At 38.2% G+C, this 22,132-nt stretch overlaps 1 protein-coding gene across 22 annotated transcripts in view; it reads right to left on the reverse strand.

The window, feature by feature from the left end:
• Window positions 1-22,132, reverse strand: part of LOC121874472 (phosphatidylinositol-binding clathrin assembly protein LAP-like) — a 160,557-nt gene that overhangs the window by 55,852 nt on the left and 82,573 nt on the right. For 15 of the 22 annotated variants that reach the window (XM_042378602.1, XM_042378598.1, XM_042378597.1 and 12 more), the window contains exons 2-10: window positions 15,768-15,910; window positions 15,319-15,394; window positions 13,498-13,503; window positions 8,627-8,641; window positions 5,683-5,785; window positions 4,699-4,936; window positions 3,685-3,762; window positions 3,400-3,441; window positions 2,742-2,783 (exon numbers count right to left, since the gene is read on the reverse strand). In XM_042378602.1, the coding sequence (XP_042234536.1) occupies window positions 2,742-2,783; window positions 3,400-3,441; window positions 3,685-3,762; window positions 4,699-4,936; window positions 5,683-5,785; window positions 8,627-8,641; window positions 13,498-13,503; window positions 15,319-15,394; window positions 15,768-15,910 (743 nt within the window). The remainder of the gene's footprint in view (window positions 1-2,741; window positions 2,784-3,399; window positions 3,442-3,684; window positions 3,763-4,698; window positions 4,937-5,682; window positions 5,786-8,626; window positions 8,642-13,497; window positions 13,504-15,318; window positions 15,395-15,767; window positions 15,911-22,132) is intronic. The other 7 variants (XM_042378600.1, XM_042378591.1, XM_042378595.1 and 4 more) reach the window with 4 other exon arrangements.

A 22,132-nucleotide genomic window follows, 5' to 3' on the forward strand; every position in this document is an offset into this window, starting at 1 on the left:
TCCGTCCCGTACGACAGCGTGGGCTGGGCCACCTCGTGGTGTACAACATCCACATCGTAGCCCACTCAGTTGGTGTTTGGCCGTCGTTGTTGTTAGTGATCGCGCTGTGTACCAACAAATTTTTTTTTTATAATTTCCTTTAAAATGGCTGGCAAGCGTAAAAGTGAGAGTTCTCATGGTGCTGATAAGAAAAGAAGACAGTTAATTACTTTTAAGATGAAAATGAAAATAATAATGCATTATGAAAATGGAAAAACGGTAGCAACCATTTCACGCGACCTTGGCTTCTCTCACTCGACGATATCAACAATTTTGAAGGACAAGGCAGAGGCATTTGCTACTATTAATAAGGGGATGCAAATGTTTGAAGAAATGGATCAAAATGTTGAGCGTTTTGTAAAAGTTGACAGACTGATCCAAGATGCACTTGCTTGCTACAGGGAGATTTACAATGAAAAGAAAAGGCAAACTGTGCAGTCTAAATTGGGCATATATTTTAAGAAGTCCCCCATTGCTGTCTACTCAAGACTGCTGCCTCTTCACTTAAAGATGCTATCACGGCCTATCGGGGTGCATAAGACGCCCCCCCCAAATTTCCATTTAAAAAGTAGCTTTTGAGCTCTATTTGCTGTATAAGACCAGTACCCCAAATGTGACACTTACCCACTGACTCAGTAGTCCTTTACCAACCATCCTTGATTTTTTAAAATAAGGCCAATTCACTTCAAGTAATGTCATCAAATTATACTCGCTGGTGTAGTGTAAACACTAGTGACGTCACTGAAGCGTGGTGGGAGTGTTCCCTCGTCTGGGTGGTGTGACTATTTATACAACATGTGGTTAACAGCAACCACCGTATTCTAATTGTGATGTTTCATTAGGATTTGAGTGAAAAAGGTTACCAGTATGTACTTACTACATACATTTATTACACATATATATATATATATATATATATATATATATATATATATATATATATATATATATATATATATATATATATATATATATATATATATATATATATATATATATATATATATATATATATATATATATACTGAATATACTATGTACAAAAAATGAATGTTCAATGAATTATTTATGGTGCATTAGGGTACTGCCACTTCTGATGGGCTATAAATAGCCTTCTTTATCTCCCCTACATCTCACCCTGAGCCAGACGGAAGGGTCTTGGTAAATAACATGTTTGCTTATTTTCCATTTACTTTAAATAGATTTACCGAATTATTTGTTTTATTTATTTATTTATAATATACTGTAATATATTAAACACACTGTAATTATTTTCTTTAATTTATAAACTGTTTTGCGACAAAGGAATGTTCTCCAGTAGTGTTTCATTAGGATTTGAGTGAAAGAATATTATGTACTTAAAAGGCAAACCTGCAGTCTAAATTGGGCATATATTTTAAGAAGTCCCCCATTGCTGTCTACTCAAGCCCCACCACTGCTGCCTCTTATTTCCCTAAAGATGACAATACCTTCAACAAGCAAGTATGTTAGCCTGCCTGAAGAAAGCAAAATTGATGACCCACCAGCCCTGTCTTCCCCTCTGCTTCATCCAATTAATGTAGTCTCCATGTTTAATTAAAAAAAATTATTGAGGCATTCAGCTGATTACATTAAAGGCAAGTGCACAGTAACACTTTAATCATTTTTCATTATTGATTACTTTTACTGTACCGTACAGTATTTCATTTTATAATTTCTGTAGGTTATGTATCTAAGCTACTGTGCCGAGTAGCAACCTTGTATATAAGCTACTGTGCCGAGTAGCATTTATATATGTAATTACGTGGCAACACTGCACGTGTTATGTGGCAACATTGCCCCGAGGCTGCCATATGGCAAGGCAATCTCAGTCTGACTCTGTGGGTCGTGCAAGGCACACGCTAGTCACTATACTTGTATTTCTCCTATCCGTTAATAAATGGACTTCAGTGTTACCCGGTGTTTCCCTACCCATCACTGCCTTTTTCAGGGAACACTTGGAACCTTCAATTTCTATGTATTATTTTCGACTTACGACCTGGTCGTCGGTCCGGAACCCCATCGTATGTCGAGGAGAGACTGTATCTTCACGGTTCCAAAGTTATGGTCATTTGAAGGTTTGCAAACTTTAACTGCATTTTTCTGTTTTTCATTTATGGCACTTGTCCTCCTTTGGTTCATTGTGCCTCAATTAACAGCTGGATGGACTGGGGGTGCCCTGGGCAGGAGATGAAAACTGTACTTTATCTACACAGCCACCACACCCTTTCCCTCCAATAACACTTGCTACAACTCTACACCCGAAAAATTCTCTCATGTATCTTACCATAGCTTCTCACTTAAAACAGGACACCAGAATAGCTTCCATTCCACAACATTTCACCCCCATAAAAGATTAATAACTAGACACCCCTCTTTCCTTCTTTCTTCAGTTCCTCTCTTCACTGCTTCCTACTCACTCAGCTCAAGAGATCAAAGCATATACAATTCTAGTTAATCAGATGAAAGGTATTGGAACATGTTAATACAGAAACTTCTCATTGCCTTTACATTCAAATGATATGAGTGGTAAATATGTGCCTCTCTGCATGCCCCTCTCACACTGACACCATTCCTTGTTAGTGATGAGTCAACATGTCTTTTTAGTTGATTTGAAGGAGGTTAGCAAAAGCTCTAGACGTTAATTATTTGTGTAAAAGTGATCACTTAAAAGAGATTCCTACCTTAGTGAGGTCGGGGATATCACCTTTGTCTATGCCTACACTCTACAGACGGCCAGGTGCAAAAGAGGAGATGGTTAATAATACATGTATAGCAATATACCATTTGTGAACCATCGATATATGACTGACACCTCTCATGTGACAAGTTCAATTAATCTCCATCAAGTGTCATCTAAACCCGTCACACCCTGCATTTGTCAGACGTCAATGGTTTCTGACAAAGCAGCGCGGTTATACAGTATCTTATAAAACTGTATGATAACACTTCCATTTTTTTGATGAAAGATTTATCATTCAATTTTAATGGACTAAAATAAGAAACAGGAAAAATAACACTTGGAGAGAGAAGACCGAGAGAGGTCCATGAATGTCTACACTGTGTGTGTGTGTGTGTGTGTTTGATCAATGGCTCATCAATGGTTGTCAGGTCACTTGTACAGCAACAACATTCGTGCTCTTCCCAAGAACACACAGCATTGATTTCTTAGGTTATTATTTACAGGAACAAGATGTAAACTTACATGAACGTCATATTTATTTATTCAATTCTGTGTTTAATTGGAAAGAGCCAAAAAGTAAATGCTAAATAAAGGGGGAAAAAAAAAAAAAAAAAGATTGGCAAGATCTTTTGCTTCTGAATCTCTTCATATTATCATACCTGCTTGAGATCAGGAATTTCAGACTTCTCCATTCCAACTGCCTATGGAAGGACAATGACATTAGTAGAAAGATTTATTATTAACAGTTGATGCCAAATATTCTACCTTTCAAAATTAATTGCCAAATGTAAGAAATACAAATGTTCTGAAAAAAAATAAATCATAAAGTGAAAAGTAATGAATAAAATTTACCTAAGATTTTTTTTAATTTATTTACTTGAGATTCTCCTTTTTTAATTAAAGCCACTACACCAGTGGACCTACAGAGAGGCCAGACACCTTACCTCAGCAACTTTGAGGAACTCTGCTACACGATCCATGCGTATAAGGAATTTCTTGTAACAATCTAAAGCATCCCGAGCCTGTCAAAGAAATGCACAAAGTAATTAAAAACAACTTTACATTCCCAACATATTATAAAATGCTAAAAATATTACCAATAAATTAATAGACAAACATGGTGCACTCGCAAACAAAAGTCCCATTGCCTCTTCTGCTCCTCCACGAGTCTGAATCTTGGGGTTCATGGAGCAGTAGAGGAGTATTAAATGGAGACAAAAAATGTAAATAACAAAAGTTGATTGCAATAAAATAAACCCAAAATTTAATCACTGGTTAGGTTCCTGGAAAATGCCAAGTAAAGTAAATCTGTAAAAAAAATATAGGGAGCAGTGGGTTAGGTTCCAGGTTATTACTGAATTAGTGTGCTATATGTACAGGTAATCAGGTGGCTTTGACAGGGCTGGAAAAATTCAACATGGGGAGTATCCCTGGACTGTGCTAATGAGTTCTGCTGCATGGGCAGTATGATCAGTGCTGGAGGTAATACAGAAGCTACCTCAGTTGTAAGAATCACAATTGGCTGGAAGATGTTTAGGGAGCTGTTGCCATTATAGATGGAGAGAGGACTTTCTCCAACATGAAAGGAAAGATGCATGAAGCTGGTACAAGAAGTGCAATGTTCTGTGGCAGTGAAGTACGGACAATTAAAGAAGACACGTGTAACTTGAGCGAGCTGAAATGGGAATGGCGAGATGGGTGGAATGTGACGCTAAGAGATACTAAACCTTGTTCAGAGTTAAGAGAGCGTCCAAGTATTGGTAAGGATTTGTGTGGGTGAAGGTCGAGAATTGGTTTGGACATGTAGAGAAAACGGGGGCAGTCAGTAGGGCCAAGAGATGCATAGCTTGAGTTTGTTCTTTTAAGTTAAAACAAATAGGCATTACTTTGAGTTGATGTTATATTTAAATTTCATCTGCAAAAATAATTCAATTTATAAAATGTGTTCCATAACTCACCTGCTTCTTGTTCATTTCGAAATACTTTTCCAAAAGATTGATGATGCCATCATTATAGCAGGCAAACAAGCGAATCAGATCTCGAAAAAGTAGCATGAACCCTGAGTTAATGACGCCATTGGTCAGCTCGTTGGCAGTACAGTCAAAATCCAAAAGAGCATCAACCTGGGACTGCAACACGGGTAAGGTCTTGAGTAGTTGGTCTGTTGGCATCGTCCGCAAAGTCCCATCTTCCTTGCTGTCAACATACAAGAAGCTGATAACTGGAAGGAGCTGGAGACACACACACATACACTCTCCTACATACACTCACAATTTCACCTCAAAATGACAGTTAATTGGGGATTGGAAATTCCCTCGTCTATGCTTCCACTATCTTCTGTTTAAACCTCGAGTGTTTCTTCATCACTTCTCCAATCTTCTGTACACAATTCCTCACTAAATTTGCCATCAGTTTTACAATAACTCATTAACCCTTCAACACCGTGGGGGCAGGCTGCACTATAACCCCCCTCCCCAACAAAAAAAAGAAATATGGAGCAAGAGTGTGATAGATCCCCCCAACTGTGAGAATAACTATAATTAAAATGTATGGTTGTGGACAAAAAGAATCTGGCAGTGAGGGAATGTAAGCTGCATATGCCTCATAAGAATAAAAAAATAAAAAGTAAATAAATAAATAAATAAATTAGTGACGTGGAAAGAAAATTGCTGACTTTTAATCGCCGCTTCTATATGATGTTGCCAGCTCTCCACCAACACCTCCCTCCCTGCCTGCTGAATTCTTTTTTCCCCACAACTGTACACAACAATATCCCACACTTTTACTCCTTTGTGACTACAAACACTGTACTCTGATTTTCCACCTCAATATTTCAATAAATTCTTTCGAGGATGCTGCATTACACTCATCAAATTTTGTATTATTATGTCATGTTAAAATTTCATTGCCTATCTATATTAGCAAATGAACATCTTACATACCCACGCTTAACTTTGCAGAAATCAAAGGCCACACTCCTATATGAGATGGCCTTTTCGTTGATATACTTGGCATACCGTCGAATAAACGTTGACATGTCATAGCCTGCAGAGAGGGACGAGAGGTGTCATGTTTATATCAACCACTTACCGAGGAAATAAAATAATAACAAAAAAATAAAAATAAACGAGGAAAAAATAAACTCGTACTGTGATACTATTTTCTCAGTCATTCCTCTAACTCAGGGGTTCTCAACCAGGGGGGAATTTCCCCCTTCAGGTTTTCAGAAACTGATACTAATATGGAAAAAATAAAGGATTTTCAGTATTATATGCATATTATTTGGAATGCACTTTTGAGGCAGACAATCTTGTAAAGGAGGGGGGAATGACATTCTGACATATGGTGAAAGGGGTGCATGGGGCAAACAAGGTTGAGAACCACTGACCTAACTCATATCCCCTCTCATTATCAACCTATCTTCTTTCCTTCTTTCTCTACCAGATTCTTCTTCATATCATTAACTTTATGTACCGTAACCTCTTCCTCTCACCATACTGTCTTCATGAACATATTTTTCTGTCTCCAATATGTTAGCTGTTTCTATCTCTTCCCCTCTCACTATATCCTCCTCGTACGTCAGTCAGTCAACCTTCACCAATCTGACCTCTCACTATCCCCCCCCCAACACACACACATCATCAGCCAATCCTCACTAGTCTGACCTCTCGACCTCCTAACCTCTCACCATATCCCCCCCCCTACACACCTCCTGACTACAATACCACACTGCCTCCCTTACAACTAATTTGGCTCCAATTTTGTGTCGCTCATGCAATCCTAATCAATTATACCTACTCTACCTTACCTTTCTGATACACTTGCACAAACATACAGAATGTCTAAAAATTATCCGAGCCATTCAAAAACTTCAGAACCCTGTAAAAATTATGGAAAAAAACACATCGCTTTTATTATACTTGATGAACTGAGGGGAAAAAAAACCCAGCACTTTCTATCTATAATATTTCTGAGGTTAGGTTAGGTTTTAAATTAGGTCAGATAACTTATAGACTCACACCCTGTAGTATAATCCCATAAAGCTAAGTTCTTCAAATACACTCATTACCAAGCTAAACCAAAAGGCTGTGCATAAGAAAATACCGAGAGAAAATACATAAAAATACAAACAGAATACAGAATAATAAGTGGAACTGAAAAGTGAAGCTAGCACAAAGATACTGTATAGGTACTACAGTATATACAAAAGAAAAGCAACTACTGCACACTACACTACTACAATACACAAACCTGTACACTACACTACACAAGCAACTCCAATCAGTGTGTTAACTATATAATACTATGTACAAATAAATTGAGTGAGAATTTCCCCCAAAGTTTAAGAGCGAACATACGAGTTACTCCGTCAATCACCTTAAAACACTCAAACTACTGTACTGTACGAACTACCTATAGCTTACAGGGTCAGAGATGCTAGAGTGGATAACAAAACTACTGAAAAATCATTATTAAAGTAGAATAAAGCTCACCAACCACCATCATAAGCAAGTGTATATAGTTAACACCTTGACATTTAACCTAATAGCATTATCCAGTAATTACCACTTACCCTTAACCATGTCTAAAGAATCTACCAAAACTCTTCAGAAACAATTAAATCTTATCCTATAGTGCACCATCTATAAACAGCAACAAGGCAACATTATCACAGGGGTATAAATTTTGTAACATAATAACCAATACTAATTCCATCTATATTAATTCTTGTAAAACAGCATCTGAACCTTTAAAACAAAGAGAATATTATGAGGATAAACTGTACCTATTTAATAAAGATCTAAATCCATCCACTACATCAATTCCTTATCAAAGAGCATCATCCTAACCTTTAAAATCAAGAAAATTTCAAAAAGTTAACCTGTACCTATTTAATAAAGAGTTGTCAGCAACAAAATAATTAAAAAAATAAAATAAAATAAATAAAGACGAAAGCTAAGGTGCTCCGTTGTTTCCCTTTTCCCGTGTGATTTTATCAAGATATATATATATATATATATATATATATATATATATATATATATATATATATATATTACACTTTCTTAAACAGTGAAGCCATTGAGTAATCATGCTGCCTTGTTACCACTACAGGGTACATCCCATTCAAAAATAGTGCTAGAAGCTGAGAGTTGTGCTGCGTCAAAACCTCTGTCAACATCCATGGTTTCAAATAAACTAATATCAAAGCATATTTTTCCTTTAACCCTTGAACAGCAGCCATCATCAGTGTATGTTGGCTGTAGGGACGGCGGCCAACATCAATGGACGTTTCATGTTCCTCGTTTATTTTTTGTACACTTGGGGGCAGATTATGGTTTCCTGAGCCACTGTTTAAGGGTTAACGTATCACCATTTAACAAAAATTTCAGTCTGTTATTGTGAAAGTAACCTTACCACCATATAAATCTCATTAAATTCTCCAATAGATCTTGTACAACTTGTCAACAAAATTCACTGACTCGGTTCAATACAGTACAGATCATAAATGAATGAAACTACAGTTATTATAAATTCAAATCAGGTGATAATCCAGAAACAGAAAAGTGATCGCAGTCAGTGAATGCCAGTCATTTAAAGAGTTCACTGCACATCCTTAAACCTAGGACACACAACACTGATAGCTACATACAATTTAGAACATTACAAAAAATTTTGTCAGTAAGGAAGGTACCATCAATTATAACAGGCTGAGGTTCAAGCTTCCAGCACTTGCATCAAGCAGTTACTACCAACAACTTCATTCCAGTGAAATCATTACATCCACCAAGCCTCCCAACTACTAATACTGTACCCGTAACGCCACATACTGTACCCGTAACGCCACATACTGTATAGCTACGTATATATATATCTTCTACTTACTTAGTTGTGGATGACCTGATGAATACAAAATATAGTCTTTTAATATCAGTTGAAATAATGTGATGCACATATGTTATAACAATAAATAAAACTACAAAAAAGATATTAATGTACCACCATGCTGATCAGACACACATGACATGCTAGTACTGTACTGTGACAACTTCATTATAAAAGCCTTAATGTGATACACAATACTGAAAGCATTAAGATATACAAAGTTAATTACTGTATTAATATAACAGTATTGACAAAAGCTAAGATCAAATTTAACTTTAGCTGACTGTTAACTCAAGTTTAATGGTTAAATATACAGTACGTACAGCCAAATGAGACACCATAAAAAGTCATGAAATATTCTGACAATTATTATTCTAAGTCAGTAACACAATAATTAATAAAATATATTAGAACATGCATATACCTCAAACATTAAATTCTCTATCACAAAGTCACTCTGCAACCAGGAATGAAAAGTTTCATATAATTGTGTATGAAGGTAAATAAAAATAAAGAAAAAGAGACCAACCTATAAATAAATATATGTATGTATATATGTATATATGTATGCAATCAACACCTCAACCCGCCAGGATTCGAACCCACGATCCTATGACTGTGACAGTCATAGGATCGTGGGTTCAAATCCTGGCGGGTTGAGGTGTTAATTGTATGTAGAAGTCCGCGTGCTTTATTGGGCTAATGAAATATATATGTATGTATGTATGTAAGTATGTGTAAATATTTATATATCGATATATACAGATATATATCGATCGTAGGGTTCAAATACCTGTGCGGGTTGAGGTGTTAAGAGAATGACGTGACTATCAGGTCAGGAAGTACCGCGTGCTTTATTGGGCTAATGAAATATATATGTATGTATGTATGTAAGTATGTGTAAATATTTATATATCGATATATACAGATATATATCGATAAAATCACACGGGAAAAGGGAAACAACGGAGCACCTTAGCTTTCGTCTTTATTCAAGACATCTTCAGAGGCATCTGGATTACATGTACAGAGAGAGGCTTAAATATACAGAGTGACCTTAAAAACATGAGGTCAGGTCAAAATGATGTCATCCACTAATCCCCACACCAACACACACGTAGAGGAGCTTAAGAGAAGGGGGGTGACGTGACTAGTCAGGTCAGGTCAAAAATAAGGGACCCACTAAATAACTATCATACATCTAGATCAAAGGTTTTCAAAGCATTTTTAACCTTGGGCCACTGACAAATAAAATTATGTAACATCAACTGACCATCACTGACGTGACCTGACTAGTCACGTCACCCCCCTTCTCTTAAGCTCCTCTACGTGTGTGTTGGTGTGTGGATTAGTGGATGACATCATTATGACCTGACCTCATGTTTTTAAGGTCACCCTGTATATTTAAGCCTCTCTCTGTCCATGTAATCCAGATGCCTCTGAAGATGTCTTGAATAAAGACGAAAGCTAAATATATATATATATATATATATATATATATGTACAGTATATATGCAAAGGTGGTGTGGGAATATCAACAATCCTCAAAAAAAAAAGCATTATAGATTTTTGTGGTGATTGCATGACTGAGTGTGTGTGACAACAGTAATATTACATCCACTTGTTTATGTGAGGTCTGCCATAACTTTCCAGGAGACATCACACATCAACATTCATGCTATCATCACAAAAATCTTTAAGGCAGTGTGTGTAGAATATAATAATTTTTTTGAAACACCCTGTTTGTATATATGCATGAATAGCTCAAATGCATCATGTCAGTATTGCTCATTTAAAAGGAAAAAATTTGGTGAAAATATATATGCCATCTTTTTATTTAAGTATGAATATATTCTAGAAGGAGAGCAAGTTTTCAATTAATATGATTTTTTTCTAATGTTTAGTAGCTAGTACTGTACAGTCAGTTTCATCATCAAATTCATAGCCAATTCTTCATCAACTTTACCTAATTGCTCTCTATTACAGCAAGTTCTTTCTTAAAAACAAAGATGAGTGATAAATGCAGACAAATTTACTGAGATAGTAACAGTACAATAAATTCATATTCAAATTTTAGTTAAATGATGAATATAAATACAGTACTTGTTAAATTTTCATAAAAATTTTATACTTTGCTATGTTTAAAAGTGCAGCTGTTGCTCAGTCATAAACAATGGTCATATATTCAACTACTGTACCACACAATGACCTTCACAACAATGGTCAGACATAGAAGCTGAATGATATACAAATCCTTGTTTACATGTAAAATGTAATCTTCATATACAGGAAAAGCAAAGGTTAGCATGATAAAAAACTATGTACTGTACAAAATATAACGTGTAAATGTTAGAAAATGTCTTGTTTACAATATATGCAACAACAATTGTTTTTTTTTCTACAAAAAGAAAAAATTTCGTTCATTCACATCAGTTTGGTAATTCACTCGTTATCTAAACTTCACTCCATTAAACTTTTACTTCCATTAGAAATAAATGTCCGTCTGTTTTCATGGTAACTAATTTTTTCTAACACTAAGGCATGTAAGTTCAGTACTATAAGGCATTCAATACTTAATGAAGGCAGGATAGGTACAGTCACAGAAACAAGTCCTCCGTACCATCCATGAATCCTGAGACTCATGAATCTGAGACATCACACATGTTGGGTCCATAGATGGTGCACTGTGTTTAGTCTCGGATTCATAGATTCATGAGTCTCAGGATTCATGGATGGTACGGAGGACTAACAGGACCTTTTTCCATGACTGTACATCTAGTGAAAAAGTTTAGATACAGTTTTAATAGAGTTTAAGAGCATTTCACTTGACTCCTTTGTGATTAGGTCATTTTCTAGAAGATGAGAACTGTGTTATAAAGCAGACACACACACATGGATTGTAAAGTATTCTCACAGCTGAAGTACAGTATAATTGTATGTATGTAGTTAAAAGTTATTAGCTAAAAGAGATGAGAATGAGCAGGTATATGTCTCCTTTATTAGCCATAATTTTCCTAAGTGAGTGACACTCTACCCACATTATAACTACTGTACCGGGTTAATAATGGGAAATATTGTTCCTCTGATGTAAACATGAATTGCTCAAAAATATTTAAGAATAAAGAAAGATAAGTTTCATCAGTAACATTACAAGTCTACACTTAACTTCTGTTATACTGTACTGCATCAATTTCAAAATCAATACAGTACAGTACCCTAAGAGGCAGCTGGATTTCCAACATACAGGCTAACACTTTTTGGTTGAAAATTATGGCTTTCCTAAAATGATGCACCGGTACACATGTACATCTTCACAAGAAATAAATACAGGGTAATGATAGGCATTACTGTGTCAAATGTTGAGAAAAATCATGCATATGTATCACAATCACTTTGTGCATGTTCAAGAATAAGCAATTTGCAGTGAACTATCAATCATTAAATACTTTTTAAATTCACATGATACAGGAATCAACCAACCAAAATCTTCCTCACTCATACCATATTTTGCCATCAAGAAAAAATTTGTGTACAGTACTGAAATAACATAAATCTGATATGTAATGAATGCTGTACTGTATACTGGTGTAAAAATGTGAAGTTATGATATACAGTTGCTTGCACTTACACCAGGTCTAGTGGTTGGCAGGTTTTTGTGACATGTGGCACCTCTGTGGAATGTTTATCTAGCATCCTTAATCTTGTTACTATTGCTCCTTAGGGCCATTCCAGGAGATTTAATATAACAAACATACAGTTGCCACATCTCACAAAATGCGCCAGCCACTGTACCAGGTTTAAGTGCAGGTGACTGTACACACCAGGAATACAATAATCTTAAAAATGACTTGCAACAGACTGACACAACTCATATGTCCTATATACAGTACTTGTGTTGTCTTGTGACAACTGAACCAAACTGTCAAGAATGAATCATAATCAAGAGGAGGAATGAATGTATTTATTGGGTAATTCTAGTAACACGATCTCTTTTATCTGTATAAACTTGACTCCAAAGTTGAGTGGCACAGGCAGGGTCATCCTCACACATCTTAACTACTGACCATCACCATGAACGGGTAAACAAACTATAATAGGTTTTGTGTTTGTGATGTTTGCTGCTGCTGCCACCAATAAAATGGACTGGTTATCAAAGACTTCAACAGTTGCTGCTTCTTTATAAAACAGGTCTCAACATTTCTATTAGGTAAAAGGTGCCCTCTGAGCTGAATAAAACTGACAGGTGTTAGCCAAATAAAATATTAAAAGTAGTGAAGGAGTTAGTGGCCAAAAACTGAATGTATCATTTCATATGGCCATACTGTACTGTATATTACTTCTACAACGTTTTCTCCTTTAACCACCACTCACAGTATGACAACTACGAGTCATATACTGTACTGTAATGCCTTTAATGCCTGATAACTCAGCCATCACTTGATCTGTCTACCAGCTCTATGAAGATCAATTCTAACTCACTCATTGCGAGATACTTTTCCTGAGAGGCAGTGCAGCATACAAATTTCGTTTGAGTTAACACTCGCATAACAAAAAAAATTATTCAGTCAGGTGTTGTGGGCAGGTGTGTGTGTGTGTGGAGAAGGTCAGTGATCAAAAGTGACAGTAAATGCTGCCTATGCTACACACTTTTAAATCAGGAAGGAGCAAGTAATGTATAAATGTTTTTTTTTTTCCAGGAGAGAGAGAGAGAGAGAGAGAGAGAGAGAGAGACAAAGAGACAAAGAGAGAGAGACAAAGAGAGAGAGAGAGAGAGAGACAAAGAGAGAGAGAGAGACAAAGAGAGAGAGAGAGAGAGACAAAGAGAGAGAGATTAAACAAAAACTATACATCAAGATAAACAGAACACTTACTTTGTCCTGCAGGGAATTCAATCACGACGCAGCAGGCATTATTGAAGAGGATTACGAGATTGTTGGAAGAGAGCATAACACATCATTACCACAGGAGGGAATAATAATATAACAGTACAACAATGGGAAGCACAGGACATGATTCATTAAGGCAGAGGTCCTCTTATGGCGAGACAATATACTGTACATAAGATGACTAAAATAGATGATCAAGTGAAATATGATCCAAATGGAGGCAAGCACTGACAATGGGTGAAAGCTGTGCAGATTAGCAGTGCCCGGCAGCCCGGACAAGGGGCTGGGCCAGTGATTTTTCATGTCCATATGCCCGACACTGGCCTGGTGGAGAAACTAATATTTTGAGAGGTAAATACCTCGGTGATAATTTGTCAGGTGATGTGTGACCCAACCTTCCTGTATGGAGGTCATCAATGTACTAGGATTAGTGATCTCTATCAGGTACAGGTAATTTACCTCTACATTAAGACACCAACCTGCCTCTAATCAGTCAGAAAGTTGTCAGCATTTCAAAGGAACCACCAAGCTGAGAGACTGTGGACATGAGGTGACAGATGTTATGACCTCACAAGACAAGGGTTACTGCCACTGACACCAAATTATGGGGAGGGGGGAGTGGTAGTAGAGTACAATAGGCGATCACGGGTGTCAGCTCATTCTCCCGACGCACCCTGCAGGTGTGTATGGAGGTGGCATTAGTTATGACATCACATGACAAGGGGTACCACCTCTGACACCATTTAGACAGACAACTGATCTGTGTGTTGATACACACAATAAATTTGAATGTTTTATGATGTATATTTAACCTTTCCCATAAAAAACTCAAAGCCAGCAAATACTGTATCCACCAACAATCTGTCAGGGCTTGTAAAAAAAAATAGCATCCCGGCAAGCATATTTCAAAAGTCACTTGCCCGGGACAAGTACTATAAATGTTCCACATAATCTGCACAGCCTCGGTGAAAGCAAAGGACATGATGACAATGGGAACAAAATCAAATATATATATATATATATATATATATATATATATATATATATATATATATATATATATATATATATATATATATATATATATATATATATATATATATATATATAGAATGACATCCGCTTTATTCCTAACATGACGCCATTAACAAACATAAATTAACGTGTTATTGGTCCCCGAACAAACAATGTTGTGACAGGTGGTCGTGGCTTCTTTGTGATCTTGATCTAACACAGAAGTTAACGCTACTTGTCCGATGTTGACGGCTAAAGCAACAAAACGGCAATGTACAATATCTAGAATTGTACAATACTCCTAACATTCAACCCAGTACATTTTGTCATTAGGGTTTATCTTATCCTCTTGGCAGTGTGGGATTTACAAGTGGTCAGAGTGTGCAGCTGAACAGAGGGTGGCCCCCACATTTTAGAGGCACCCAACTTTAAATACAGAAAATACAAAAATAGCAAAACAGGTTAACCCTAAATGTATGTAAAAAAAAATCCGTCATCGGTTCTGGTATTCTGTATGCTGAAAAAACTACAGTACTCTGTCTCTAAGTCTGTCACAACAGCAGAAAATACGACAGCCAATCTGAAATGACTCATTAAGACTGATGATTTATAAACAAGACACACAAACATATCAGAAGAGCCTATGTTCAATATTCTCTACGTACTGTACAATAAATGCTGTACAGTATTTATACCATTTGGGCAAATCTTTACAATAAATATTAGAATTTACTTGACATAAAATAAAACAAGTAGGTATTATAATCAAGTGTAGATCTCATGATAACTTACCTGCCACTCCCGTCTTGTCTAAGAACCCACCGAGGTTGAAGTTGCAATTGCTAGAAGCTAAGTACTGTGTAAATCTCTGCAATACAAACAACAAAGTGAATCATTGTCTTCATTTAATCATTCTGCCAACACCAAGTACTGTACAGTAATAGGCAATCTAATTCAAGTAGTGATGGGGTTAATGAGGCCACCTTAGTCTGAGACTTAACATTAGTTCATCAGGTCGCCAAAGTCTCAATACAGTACATTTATATCCATATACAGTGTACACAATATTTCATGAACACAAACATACTGTAAGCACACACACACACGCACATGAACCTCCTGATAACTTTAACCAAACTTTCATATTCAAGGCTCTTTTGTTCTACTGCTACCTACCACCCCTGCCTCTCCCCATACTACAGTAGCACAATAAGAGTACGGTGAGCAAACGCCATTAGTACCTCATTGCCATAACACATAAGATGGTGTACAGTGATGAGCGCCTTGAAGACTATGACCCACGACTGCATCTGTGCCCGCTCGATGAGAAGGTTGGCCAGCTGGGGGATGGACACGTTGGGCTCATTGGTGCAGTGAAGGAGATCTGTAAATAGAGTACATAAGTTAGCCCTTCTACTAAGTGACGCTGATCTTCACACCACACAGTATATATGGTAGTTATTGTAATAATTTAGAAAATTTGTGCAGTATATTATGAAGGGGGGATGAACATATAAACGTTATATCTTAAAAACAAAAGATCAATAGAAAACATCAATGGTGGACCAAGATGATAAATGACAGGATTACATGAAATAAAAGAATGCTGAGATACAGTAACGTCTGCCACATGGATACAGTACTGTACCTGAAAATTGTTACTGTGCTGTGTTCAGTTAGTGTTAAGACTGTTGTGTGGTTTATATTGGTGGAGATCTTCATCTAGCAGATGACTGGTACACCCATAAAATATTTAAGGGTATTATACAGTAATGTTGGAGAAATATTGTACAGTCGGGATCAACAGTTTTGAACACTTGACAGTATGTTGCATGTAAGTACCCGAAGATCTTAGGTATTAAGGAGTTTTATCCCATTTTGTGGTTCAGGCATAATGTGATAAGTAGCGTTATTAGTATTGTATATCCCAATCATATATGTATAACTCAGAAGTAGATGCCAGATATTGCTAAGTGCTCAAGACTTTTGACCCCTGACCCTGACTACATAGTATGCAATTAAATTTCGTCTGGTAAACATCCTTTCTAGTTAAGAGCTATTGACACACGATTTATTATCCAGACTATATTTTGTTATTTAACCTTCAGCTGTAACCTTGACCCCTGCTATAGACATCTGAATTTGGTGTTGCACACATTACATATACAGTACTGGCAGCCCTGCAGGAACCCCTGTGGAGGCTCAGGAGACACAAGTGATGGGTGTTGCGGCCACTAGGGATATGTGGCACAGGTGGAAAGCAAAAACAAAACTATTTGAAAACAAGTTCAACAAAGCTTATCAGGTTCATTATCAAGAGAAGACAAACTACTACCCACCTGGCCTCACCCCCTTATTGAGGTCACTCTACAAATCCTAAGTGGATGTCTCCCTACTGGACACTGCTAACACCCATTTGCACTTCTGGGTCCTACACAATCTATAACACCTTCCAAGCTACACCACGGCCACATTCCCTTCCCTGACTAGTGTGACCACATCCTGCCCCTATCAAAGAATACCACCTGCTTCACAAATCCCTGGTTACCCTTGTCAGTCCTCTTGGGGAGATTTTATGTACAATTTTCCACTAAAGAATACAGTAATGTGAACCTCTATGTTGTTATGCAGATCATTCACCTGCATCACAGAACTCACAATAGGTAAATAGTTGGCTATTACCATTGGGGTTTGGAAAAGACCATCAAGAGAAAAAGGGTGGCGGTGTGGCTGTCTGTTTCAAGGAAGCACTTCAGCTGACATTTCGGCATGGGTCAAGAGGTTTTCTTCTGTGTCATCATAACCAATAATGCAGTTCTCAAACTCTGTGCCCTTTACTGCCCTCACTCATAGGGACCAACCCCTCACAACCATCACTAACACCAAGCAGCCTCCAAGCATAAGGTGGCGACCAGCAGGTGGGCCATAGAGAGGCTGGAGGCGAGCAGACTGGTGTAGTTTTGGGTAACAAGATGTGATGGACACTGGTGAGAGGAGAGAAGTGGAACAAATAACATGAGACAACCCCTGTTCTCAGCACCAGCAGCAAGGGCATTATGGAGCTGCTGGAAGAGATATTCAGCCTTAAAATAAGTGTTCCAGTGGCCCACAGAACACCATCACTACAACAACGGTGTGTTGAACAACTGACCGCAGTTAAAACCACACAGTTGAGTCAAGCAACAGCTGCAAAAGATGAATGTCAAAAAGGGGTTATAATCTGAGGACCTTCTGAGCCAGTTTCCATTGTCTAATATTTTCACAGAGAGTCACGGTGTAGGTCAAGGACAATAATACTCCACAGGTCAAGGTGAATGACCCTCCAGATCTTTCTCGACCTCACTATAAACTTGAGCTACTTCACTTGTCCAAAACACATCAGTGGTCTACAATATACTTAGTACAGTCAATCAAAAGTCCCGTCGCCTCTCCTGCTGCTCCACAAACCCTTAAACTCAAACTTATGAGCCCAAAGCAGCAGACACAGATGCATATGTTGTCCACAGATGCTTCAGATTCACGAGTCTGAATTTCAAGGTTTGTGGAGCAGCAGGAGAAGTGACGGGACTTTTGACAGTTATTATACATATTGTGTTACTTGCACTGTATTAACAAACACTTCTGGGGGAATGTTTTGTTTTTAGATCAGGAGTTTCTGCCCGGTGTCCTATTATACCAGTCATCATGTGGTAAGACCTGCATCTGCCAGGGACCCCAGAGTGAGTACTGTTCATACATTAGAAAAAAGGTTAGTGTAAGTCAAGATTTTGCCTTCCATGGAGAGAGAGAGAGAGAGAGAGAGAGAGAGAGAGAGAGAGAGAGAGAGAGAGAGAGAGAGAGAGAGAGAGAGAGAGAGAGAGAGAGAGAGAGAGAGAGAGAGAGAGAGAGAGAGAGAGAGAGAGAGAGCGAGAGAGAGAGAGAGCGAGAGAGAGAGCGAGAGAGAGAGCGAGAGAGAGAGCGAGAGAGAGAGCGAGAGAGAGCGAGAGAGAGGAGCGAGAGAGAGAGCGAGAGAGAGCGAGCGAGAGAGAGAGAGAGAGAGAGAGCGAGAGAGAGAGAGAGAGAGAGCGAGAGAGCGAGAGAGCGAGACAGAGAGAGCGAGAGAGCGAGACAGAGAGCGAGAGAGACAGAGAGAGCGAGAGAGACAGAGAGAGCGAGAGCGAGCGAGACAGAGAGAGAGCGAGAGAGAGAGCGAGAGACCAGGTGCACCAACACTAACCAGCCTATGATATTTATCACATCACTCAAATTAACATCGCTACAGGATCAATACACAGAGAGGCCGTCACAACAACACACACAGAGCGTAATTACCAATGTTATCTACCCCCCCCATACACTCCCTCCCCAGAACAGGTAAACAGCTTTGTTTTACTAAGGATCTATCGGTGTTGTGACGCATCTGGCTACACTGATGTCAACCTCACTCTTACCTGGAATGATGTTTGGTAATTGTGTCCTTATTACATGCCATCTACACTTGTTTTTTTTTTCTACGTATTAAGAGCAAAGGTACACTCGCACCAAAAAGTATCGGTGCAGGGTGAGATCGACGACTTCCGAAACGATACGTATACACTGTGATATGTCGGGAAGGTTGGGAAGTGTATCCTCATAACCCCCCCCCCCCTTCACTAAGTGTTGCCATACTGCTGACAATCAGAGTGTTTGTTTCCTCTTTTCGGATTGTTGCTTTGTGTCGACTGAATGATGAGCGAGGGTTCGGTCTCGGTGAACGTGGGTATAAAACAGAGGCAATATGAAGCAGTAGAGATCTACACATGCCAGACGACATGGAAACCTCAGAGGGAACACGAGGAACTATTATTGCCCTACATAACGAAGGGTTCGGCGTCACAGAAATTAGCCGGCAGGTTGGTGTCCACAGGAACACCGCTGCACGATGGATTCGGCGATACCTCGAAACTGGTGCTACAGACGACTGGTCTCGGAGCGGCCGTCCACGCTGCACCTTCCCCTCAGGACGACCAGGTTGAGTGGTTTATTTGGTAGCATAAATTAATGTGGCAATATTCACAGGTATCACAAATAATTTTGTAAACAGGGAACTCCTCATATTTCATACTGTCTATTTATCACTTCCTGACCTTATTTATAACAGTTTGTTTCACTTGACCAGGGCTGCCAACATACGGCTGGAACAACTCGCCTTTCCCAATACCTATCGTCACTGGTCTCAAATTGTTCACACTACAGTATGCACCGATACTTTTGTTGCGAGTGTACCTTCCCTTGAGTTTATATATGAACACGCACACGAACACACCATCCACACACCCTCCAGACTGTTACATTAGGTCAACATGAGGGGCGAGTGAGAGCAGTTCAATAATACCAGTATGAGTAAATCAAATCAACTAAGACCCTGCCCTCACCAATCCCACCACCATCCACCTCCACCCACCCCCACTATCACCTCCCTGAACAGCTGCTGTGGCACCGACCTGTGCAATGATGTAAACATGTTGACGTACAATGGCAGCGGGACCATTAAATTCACACAATAATTCTATAATAAAGAAAAGTTAGTCCCCCCAAAAAAAAAGAAAGGTAAGTTTACTAGTTAATATATTTTCCAAGTGTGTAAATCATATATTGGTATAACTTAAAATTTTAGTAAGAGATTGTGCTTACAATGTACTGGGTGTTAATATTATTATTGTTATTATTATTTGAGATATAAGAAAGGTTAAAATTAATTAGTGTTTGAATATTTGGATTAAACATTTAGTTTTATAATATACTTTTCTCACCTCTTTCCCTCTCTTCTGAACTCACGCCATTCTTTTTTCTCTCTTCTTACCAGCTCTCTCTCTCTCTCTCTCTTACTCACCCCTGCTAGTAGTATTGACACACACACACACACTTATCGTCCATTGCTCTCTAAGTCTCCCTAGAATTACCTGTTGCATCTGCCATTTTATCAACAGTATCATGCTGAGTTACAATGCCTCGGTTATATCATGCTGAGTAACGACGCCTGTTATATCATGCTGAGTTACGACGCCTGTTATATCATGCTGAGTTACGACGCCTCTGTTATATCATGCTGAGTAACGACGCCTATTGTTATATGCTGAGTTACGACGCCTGTTACATCATGCTGTGAGTTATGACAACTGTTACATCATGCAGAGTTACAATGCCTCTGTTACATCATGAGTTACGATGCCTGTGTTATATCATGCTGAGTTACGACGCCTCTGTTATATCATGCTGAGTTAAGTCGCCTCTCTGTAATATAATGCCGAGTTACGGTGCCTCTGTTATATCATGCTGAGTTACGACGCCTCTAATATATTGCTGAGTTACAACGCCTCTAATATATTGCTGAGTTACGACGCCTGTTACATTATGCCGAGTTACAATACCTTCAACCAACATAACATACACAACACAACACCAGGCCTGAGTCGTGTACTGTCTCATATGGGCGGGTCATCCTCCTCCACCATCCCCCCCCTCACCTCCACCATCCTTCCCCCTCATCACTACCTGCCCCACCCTCACCCTCAGCCTGCCAGTACAGTACTACCCCCCCCCCTCCCCACTTGCATGAACCACCACACTGTTGCTACCAGCGTCATACATACATACAGAATGATACATACTTAAACACATACAGCCATCCAGTGTCCTTATTTCAATGCGGGATCAATTTGTTCACCTTTTTTCAGTGTAGTCATGATCAATGCGTGGACACGGTTACTTACCGATATTAAAAAAAAATGGTTGCTAGTTTGGCGGACAATTATGATCTCATTTTGATCAGTATTTGATGTTTAATGCAATGGAGAGTCTTTGTGGAAAAACTAATTTTTTTTTCACCCTCCGAGTTCAGAATTTTTTGTCAGCATCGGGGCGGGGGGTTATGGGACGGGATGGTAACGTTATGGTTTGTTGATTTTTAATTGAAAACGGTCATAGTAACATTTTTTTTACTTCGTGATTCTTAACTTCGAAGTTGAAAAAAAACACTCCATTGCATTAAGCCTCAACTATTGAGTAAAATGAGACCATAATTGTCCGCCAAAGTGGCAACAGACGAGACCCAAATATTAGCCAAAAAGATATATTACTTTTTTATCCCATTTCCATCTAAGACTTGATTGAAGATGTAAAGAAGGAATTGATGTCCACATACAGTATATAATAGTCTAAGCAGCAGGTCTACAGGCCTATCTGGATTATTATTCTCATAGGCCAATATAATGATTTTTTCTCTCAACAGGAGACAAAATAACTTCAGGTAGTAGGTAGTAAGCAGCTACCAAACAGGGAGATACTGTCGCCTGGGAAGATATTGGCAGTAGGGTCTATTATTATTATTATTATTATTATTATTATTATTATTATTATTATCATTATTATTATTATTATTAACAATATTATTATTATTACATTTTCGCCCCCCAGGCCCCGATGTGGGTCAGTGACCTATGCCCGGGTGGGCTGATACCCGTATTCAAAAAAATAAATAAATAAAAAAAAATCTCAATCTAAAACCGAAGCAGAAGTCATACCCAAAATGACATAATTTCACTACGATAAACATAAGATTCGTTCACACAACAGATGAACGTATGGA

Source organism: Homarus americanus, unplaced genomic scaffold (assembly GCF_018991925.1).
Source record: "Homarus americanus isolate GMGI-L3 unplaced genomic scaffold, GMGI_Hamer_2.0 scaffold11794, whole genome shotgun sequence".
In the NCBI taxonomy this organism is placed as follows: Eukaryota; Metazoa; Arthropoda; class Malacostraca; order Decapoda; family Nephropidae; genus Homarus; species Homarus americanus.